Genomic DNA, 8,681 nt, shown 5'->3' on the forward strand with positions numbered 1-8,681 from the left:
TTGATCCCAACATTGCCTTGTATTGGTACTAACAGGATCCCAGCAGAAGGTGGTGATGATCGGTTTCATGGCACATGGATCTTGAGCATTCTTTATTTGTTCCTTCTACATGTCCAGTGCGGAGACTTCACCAGCCAAATGCAAGAGAGAACATCATGACACTGCTTCTTTAGAGTGACCTCGGGCCCTTTGAACTATCTGGAGATCCTGATCAGGTAAGGCAGCACCACGTGTCATGGGATGTGGTAGCTTCTCACTGACAGGTGCAGGGAAGGCTGCACTATTCGGATGAGAGATGAGGACAGCACGTGGTGTTGGTTTCCTATCCACACACATGCAGCCCCAGCATGACAGATCTGTTTCTTTGCTGCCACTTGTTGGTGTGATGCTAGGATAGTGTTTACACTATGTCTGTAGAGATGTCAGTGCTCCCAGGGGTGTGGGCTACAGACATGTGCTTTGGAAACAGGGATATCACCCACATGAAATACACAATTGGATACATTAAATACTCACAGCAAATGGGCCTAATTGTTCTCTGGTATAATTCTCACAAGTCACTATAATTTCATCAGGGTTGAACGTGGCTCAGTATGTTCACTATCAGCATCCCGAAGAAATCTGCCAGCCCCTCCCTCCTGGGGACCTACAAGGGGCAGCTGGCAGTGAAAGGACCAACAGCGTAGCAGCCCCAATTCAACACCCTCTGTGTCCCCTCCTCCACTCACAATGGTGCTAGATGGAGATCCATGGGGACCATCCACAGCAACACACACAGGCAATGTTGGAGGTACCTGCAGATCCCCAGACCATGGGAGTTCTGGGGGAGCACAGGTGCAGTGGAACCGAGTGCAGTAGCAGCTGCCTAGCACACAGATCCTGTGTGTCTATCTAGGCAGATTTATGACCTGTATCACTGTCATACCTGAGCATCTCACAGCCATAACGGAATTTATCCTTACAGCACCCCTGTGAAATAGGGAAGTACTATCCCCATTTTACAGATGGGGAACTAAGGCACAGAAATGGCGTGACTTGCCCAAGGGCACAAAGTCAGTCTGTGGCAGAACCAGGATTTCACTCTAACTCCCACTCCAGTGAACCTTGGAGAGCGAGCAGAAGTTGTCCCGTGTCTATTTTCCCCATCGTGGGCAGTGGTGGCGACCTCTCCCTGCCATCAACTGGGACTGGTTTTTGTACAGCCGTGTGTCATTGTGGAACATCTTCGGTGGAGGAACCCAGCTGACCGTCCTTGGTAAGTCACTGAATTACTCACCTGCTTTTCTTCTCAATGCCAATCCTGTCATGTTTCCATGATTGTTATCTCCTTTTCTCTCTTAGTCCCAGGCTTGGGTCTCCGCTCCTTTTATGCACAGACCTTCATATGATGTTGAGAACAATAATATTTAATCAATGGATAGTCAGAGTAGCGTGCACGTGTCCCATGCTGGATTTTCTCATCTTTTCCCAATGAACAGGTGTCTGAATTTGCCCATGAAATCTATGAAGATTCTGCTGTCAGGTCCCAATTTTTAAATAACTGGTGCGAGCCTCCTAAAATATTTTCTACCTTGTCTTTTGTTTTAACGGACTAGACATTTCTTAAGTCGATATGTGAAAGAAACCAAGTGCCAGGTTCTCAGCCAGGGTAAAACAACATAGTCCCTTTGTTTTCAATAGATCTCCACCAAAACTCACCTAACCCTCTTTAAGATATATGTACAATCTCTGGAAATCTAATGTGATATGAAAAAATAATTTGTCCTTTGTGATTTGAAATCTGATCTTCTGGAGTAGTCTGAAGACTATTCATTTTAGTAAAATTTAGGCACAAAATGGATTTCAATTTCTGGAAAAAAATCAAAATATTTTTGTCTAAATTCACAGCAGAAAATTGAAAAATATTTTCTATCAATAATTATTGAAAACAAAGAAAAACCCTATATATTTGCAGAAACCTTTTGGTTTGGGGATTTTGCATTTGAAACAAGAAATTTTTTAACACTTTCTGCAAAAATTTCCATTGAGATAAAAACAGAATTTTCAACTGAAAAAAAGATTTGATGGGCAATTTTTGTCCAGCCCTATTTGTAGAATTGCTAATTTAAAGTGAGTTAAGATATTGATGCAATTTTAAAAATATACGAGCAGATCCTCATGTGGTGTAAATTAATGTAGCCCCCTTGGCAGCAATGGAACTACACTGATTTACCCTTACACTGAGTGAGTGTAATTGCACTGACTGACTCATTCCTGACCCGGAGGATCGGTTCCATTGTACATTGGATGACTGTAGCTATCGTGGACTTCAGTTTGGAAATACCACTCAAACCTGATTTTCTGACAGTGCTGAAGGACATCCAATATGTATGAAACATGGAGAGTTACAGATAAATGAGGTGGGGTTGGAGCAGCCAGGGGGAAAGAGGGCTTGAAAGAGGCAGCACTAATTGCCTCTCTCAAGCCTGGAGCACACGAACGAGATTGCTGGCCAGTCTGGAAAGGCTGGACGGCTTCCTAGAAGCTGCATTCTGTGTCTGCCAGGCTCAGAGCTCAATGACCAGGATGCTGGCTGGGCCAGCAGGCTTCAGTTACAGTAAAACCTTGAGGAGCAGATAGATCTCGGCTAGCCAAGGCTCAGTAAATCAGGGCTGCCTGAACTACCTCAGACAACATTGTTTGTAGCTTTGACCTGTGTAAAGCATGAAATAACTACAGCCCAGGCTACACTAAGCCTACTTGTCCTAAGTAGCACCTTGCTCTTCAAACAGGCCCATTGACCTCCTTGCTACCTGGAATGAGGAAGAGTTTCTCAATTTGGCCCCAGTTCGAAGATAAGTGCCTTTTACTACGGGGTTAAAAATTCCCCAAACTTTTGCATCCATTCCTAAGCAAGTAGGTCCTTTATTGTCTCCATATCTTCATGCAGTAACATAGCACAACATCGTGCAAGGGGATTCTACTCTGTACCACCGTGAAATCCACCAATACTGTGATATTTTGCAATGTCTCTTTTGCTCACCTTGGAACCCTTATCCAGCAAGGAACTTAGACACATACTGGCTCAAGTCCTTTGGCTGGGCTTGGTCCCATATAGGATTCTGTACATTAACAAGCTGCTGAAAATGTTTCAGCAACAAGCTAACTTGGTAACTAGGTCTTAAATGTGTCTAGATCCCCTGTCCCAGCCTTTGGATACTATTGGAATCTTTGTAATTACATTTTACAGGATTTTTCCATAGGGATTCCTCTTTGGGTGCACTGAAGTTGCTTCTCGTGCCATAACCACAGACATTAACTCTAAGTAAACCTTAGATCCTAAGAAATATCCCTGAACTAATAAGTCCAAAATCCTTAGAAAGCTGCTTCTAGATTTCTAAAACACAGCACAATGCAGAATCAGCTGCAGTTTCTCTTTGTGAATGGCTCTTGCTAGATGTCCAGTGGGTATCGATTGGAATGTAATTCTTTACTCACTTTCAGGCCAACTGATTTTTTCTTAGCACCAACAGTGTATGCCTGGCAGGCCTTGAGCGGTTATATTAAGTCAGTGGGAGATACAGGTGTAAGAGGAATATGAGATCAAGCCTTCAGAGATTCAAGTGATATTATCTGACTGCTACAGGCAGAGGGACAGTTACTAACTAGGCCAGGTTCACCTAGGAAGGATGTGAAAGACCAAGGATTGGGTCCCAAATGTCCTGATTCCCAGTCCTGCACCTTAACCAAAACAACATCTTACATCTCAGATGATTACCCTGCCCACAACGCTTGTGAGGAGTTGGATTTGTTACACTGCAGAGGTCTGGAATGTTGAACATTCTGCACTAGCAGTCTCTGGATTTGGGTTTTCTAACACTGAGTTTCCTTGTCTTGAAGGTCAGCCAAAGGCATCTCCCACCGTGCACCTCTTCCCTCCATCCTCGGAAGAGATAAAGACAAACAACAAAGCCACACTGGTGTGTCTGCTTGGCAGCTTTTACCCAGGGTCAGTCCAAGTCACCTGGAAAGCTGATGGCCAGCAGATCTCCACTGGAATGGAGACAACCAAACCCTCCAAACAGAGTGACAACAAGTACATGGCCAGCAGTTATCTGTCTCTGACTGCATCAGATTGGAACACCCATGAGAGCTACACCTGTCAGGTGACACACGATGGGAAGAACTTCGAGAAGTCCCTGAAGAGCTCAGAGTGTTTTTAACAGGGGACTCCGCTGGTTCCCATGTCAGTCACTAGAGAGTTTCCCAGGGGAACCAGGAACCATAATGCTGATTGCCAGCAAAACTGCTTCCTGTTTTGTGTGATCCCTTTGATACCCGCTGTTATTCCCATGTTCCCACTGCTCTCGCCCATCTGCATTCCCTGGAAACGTCCTTCCTGCTTCAGCCTCTGATGCAGCCTTGTTACGATATTAATAAAACCAGAACCATTCAGCTGTGGCTGTGTTTGTGCAGAGTTAAACCTCTACTGTCCTCTTCACACTTACTGACTGTATTTGAACTATTTACAATATCTTCCAATAAAACATGTACCTTTATCATTCAAATGTTCATCCTTCTGCATCTGAATCTTTCGTGTTACACTTTTTCTTAGCTACTTACTACGTGAATGCTAACAGCACAGAGCTGGCATATTATTCCTTGGGAGTCATAGAAGAGCTAACGATTGATCTGATCTAAGATGGTAACACCAAACCCAGGGGTCCCTACTGCAGAAACTCTCCCCTGAAGCAAGTTCTGTTGATTAATTACAGAGGACCAAATTCTGCCTAAATCCCATTGAAGTCAATGGGGCTAATCCCAGAGTCAAATGGGATAAATTCCAAATGAGCAAGGATGACAGAATGCAGAGATGTTTGATTGTGTAATGCGAACACTCTAGTTACAATTAAATCAGAACAATCCAGGCTTCTCTGAGGTTTACACCTTTAGGCTGCTCATAGTGTGAACTGACTCATCAGAAACTATCAGACTCTTAAATACAAATGTCTTGCATCAAAACCGCACACCGTGTGGAGGTATTATTTCCCCTTAGGGCAGATACAGTGGACATACCAGACAGCAGCACTTAGGTACCACTGGGAACCAAGTTCGCACGGGAGAGTTATCAAGGACTCCAAGTGCCCAGGTTAGATGCAACCAAAGGAGATGACTTTATTAAAACAGAGTCTTCAGTAATGATGTACACTTTAAAATAATGATTGAGGAGCTCAAAGCATGTGGGGAATGGGTTAAATCGGTTTGCTCATGGAAGGATGTGAGAAGGAGATATGCACTGTCTAGCACTAGTGTTTGGGGTCCCCTCCCTGGCCTGCCAGGTTCTCCACCTCTGAAAGGGAATTAGGAATTGAGAACAGGAGAGGAACCTTTCTCCTTCTTTCCTCCTTCTACCCAGATCTGTACAATGGACACTGGCCAGTACTATGCATGGTGCAATGAGAAACATGCACACACACAGACAGGGAGGGAGCTGTGAGATGGAGCCAATGAGTTTGCAGTCATGTTTTAAAACATTTACTTATTAAAAGGCTCCAGGCACAGAGTAACTTTTCTTTTGTTAAGTGGCTATAATGTAGTTGTTTCATAGGATCACAGAATATTAGGGTTGGAAGGGACCTCAGGAGGTCATCTAGTCCAACCCCCTGCTCAAAACAGGACCAATCCCCAGACAGATTTTTGCCCCAGATCCCTAAATGGCCCCCTCAAGGACTGAACTCACAACCCTGGGTTTAGCAGACCAATGCTCAAACCACTGAGCTGTCCCTCCCCACATTGAAATTTGAGATGAACCCAAACCCAAAGTTCTGCTTTGGATCTGAATCTCAAACACCCCAAAGATCATGGTGGGGTGGGGTGGGGAGAGAAGAGGAGAGGAGGGGAGGGGGCCTTGAGCCCAAGTTTTTGCCTCTACATTGAGGCATGAATCCTCTGCCATCCAGAGTTCAGCACTTGGGAGAAACTGGGCCTGATCCTCTCTCGCTGACCCCTGCTTTACACAGGGCTCGTTGTGCGGACTTCAGTGCAGTTTCTCCCAGTTTACACAGTTGTAACTGAGGGGGGAAATCAGGCCCAGGATGTGTCCTCTTTCTCCAACGATGGAAGTCAGTGATCAGCATCATGAACCCCTCACTAGCCCCTTGCTGCGACCATAGCACCCTTTAGCTAACAGCCATGGTAACCAGAGAGCACCATTCCGAAGCTTTTTAATGGTGTCAGTGATGGGATAAAGAAACGAGGTTCAGCTCCTAGCGGCCAAGTCACCACACCCCAAAATTACCACCACAGATGGACCCTTTATGAGCCTTTATAGTGGAATGGCCAAGGGCTGAATTGGCCTGGACAACTGGGACCACTCACCCTAGAGCCGGGCCTTCCCGCTTAGGGTTGAGGCGCATTAGCAGGGCATCATGGGGAAATCCTACATGCAACACCTCTAAAGAGGGCTTCGGGCTCTAGGCCTGCCAGTCCAACCCCTTTCCTAAGCCCTACTGCCCTGGGTAACCAAAGTTAGGGACCTAAGTCCATACTCAGGCACCAAATTGAGTGGCTTGGCTCTCCGAGGTGCCAAGAACTACAGCTGGAACCAGGGCAAAAACATTGGCCTAAAAAAAAAAAAAGAGAGACAGAAGAACGGTAAAAAGAAAGTGTCTGGCAGACCCCTAGTGCCCGTTAGAGGGGTAAAAGCAGGACGGAGCTCACAAGAGTTATGAACCGGGCTGCGCATGATGGGTCATTACCCTGAGAGATGGTCTCTGAGTACAGAAAGCCATGCATGCAGGTAGGCACTTGAAATCATTGAGGAACGGTAAAGGCAGGTACTGACCTAATGTCCTCAATGACATCAATTATTAGGTTTCCAGGCCGGTTCCATTGAAACCAATGGAAGCTTTGCCATTGACCTCAGGTGGGAGCAGACAGGACCTTACGGCTTGGAACGGCTTCCCTATTAGCCAGAAATCTCTTCACTTCCCAGAGGGTTGGACATTCCTTCAGGGAATCCATCCAGAGCAAACCCTTGGAGCCAGATTCTCTGCTGTGGCCCAGAGCCGCTCCGTACAGAGGGGGATGTCAGTGGTCAGGATGAGGACATCAGGGGGTCAGTTACAGCCCCATGATTCTGGGCCTGATCCAGAGCCTGTGGGTGTTTTTCCATTAGTTTCAGTGGTTTGGACCAGGTCCTATGAGCCCAGCTGTCCCCAGCAGGCTCAGAACAATGGGATGAGACTGGACCCTTAACCCTGCCCCCAACACTTTTGGCTTAAATTCAGCTCTATAAATGGGTGAAGGGGTGGGGGTGGAGGAGTGTATTCTATTCAAACCAGTTTGCCCATCCCCAGGACCCTGCTAGGACCACCCTGCTGGGTGTTCCCAAAAAACTCATTTCACCTCTTGTGCCAGAAGTTTCTACAGAGAGAAGACATCTCATCCTGCTCTTGGGCATCAGAGGAATAACCCCAAAGGAGTTTTTCCGTGCTGGATTCATAACGCGAGTGGGATCTTCCTCTTACAGAGCGGGAGGTTTTTGCACAGGTGTGTATCAAGGTGGTGGAGGAACCCAGCTGAACATCCTCAGTAAGTAACTGGAATAGCCTTTTATGGTCTCCTCTCCAATGGAGACAATTTTTTCCTTTCATGTGCATCTTTATACTTTTAATCTTTTTCCCCTGGACAGGTGCTTCTCCTATGTAGAGTGTTCAGAAATCGTTCTCTTTTGCAAGATACCACAAGGTGTTTGTCAACTAGGGGCAGCCTGAGGGTCCCAAAACCCCTAGACTCTTTCCAACAGCCTTTGACAGGAATTTTAGATTTCAGTTAGGGGGAAAATACTGTCCGGTGGCCAAGCTGCATAGAAGCCCGCACATAGCTCCTCTAAACTGGAAGACAATTATTCTTTTAAAGGACAGGTTCAGGAGTCTCCTTTCTCAGCCATTTACTGCATAAAGCCTGCATATTGTAGCCATAATTTTCAAAGGTGGCCACTGATTTAGGGTGTCAATTTTTGAGCCCAATAAATAACCTGATTTTCAGATATGGGGAATTCCCAGCTGCCATTGACTTTAATAGGAGTTCTGGGTGCTCAACAGCTCTGAAATCAGGACTACGTTCTCTGGCCAGGAAGTGCAAACCAAGCCATCCCCCTTAGAAAAGTCAGCTCTAGAGTTCTGCAGCGAGTCCAGGCAGGAGCTGTAAAGTCATAGCACTGGGCTCTCCATTCGTTTCAAGTCCCTGCCCTGGTGTGCCTGACGAGCCTCCGCCCCTCATCTGATCATTTTCCCCACTAGGGATGTCTCCAGAAGGTGCAGAAAAGCCAGTTTAACTCAGGCTGTTCTGCTTTCCAGCTGGGAGAGGAAATCTCACTAATTATTGATTAAAAGATTTGCTGAACCGTGTCCTGAAGCACCCATTTGGAAGTGAATAATCAATGAATAATACATCAGTGAGCTACTGCAGAATCCTCTCTGCTGCTTGGCTTCATTCTGCGAGCGAGATGAACTTCAGAGGTTCTGTCAGTTGCTGCGGCTCTTGCTAGGCAGAAGCCTTTTAAACAAGACTTGACATTCATAATTGAAAATGCCTTTTTATGGGTTGCTTGTTTGTTGAATGGTCCTCTAAAATGTCCTTTTACAAGGGGGTTCAGCAGGACCCTGCCAATTCTATTGAAGTCAGTCAATCTTATGACT

The 8,681-nt window shown here is 45.9% G+C and overlaps 1 gene segment (V, D, J or C); it reads left to right on the top strand.

Moving 5' to 3' along the window:
* The first annotated feature begins 781 nt into the window (after positions 1-781).
* LOC127034974 (immunoglobulin lambda constant 1-like) lies at positions 782-4,547 on the top strand. The segment is given in 3 exon segments: positions 782-790; positions 1,111-1,255; positions 3,880-4,547. Coding segments are annotated over 3 exon segments (477 nt in total).
* The last annotated feature ends 4,134 nt before the right edge of the window (positions 4,548-8,681 follow it).

This window comes from Gopherus flavomarginatus, chromosome 15 (assembly GCF_025201925.1).
Source record: "Gopherus flavomarginatus isolate rGopFla2 chromosome 15, rGopFla2.mat.asm, whole genome shotgun sequence".
In the NCBI taxonomy this organism is placed as follows: domain Eukaryota; kingdom Metazoa; phylum Chordata; order Testudines; family Testudinidae; genus Gopherus; species Gopherus flavomarginatus.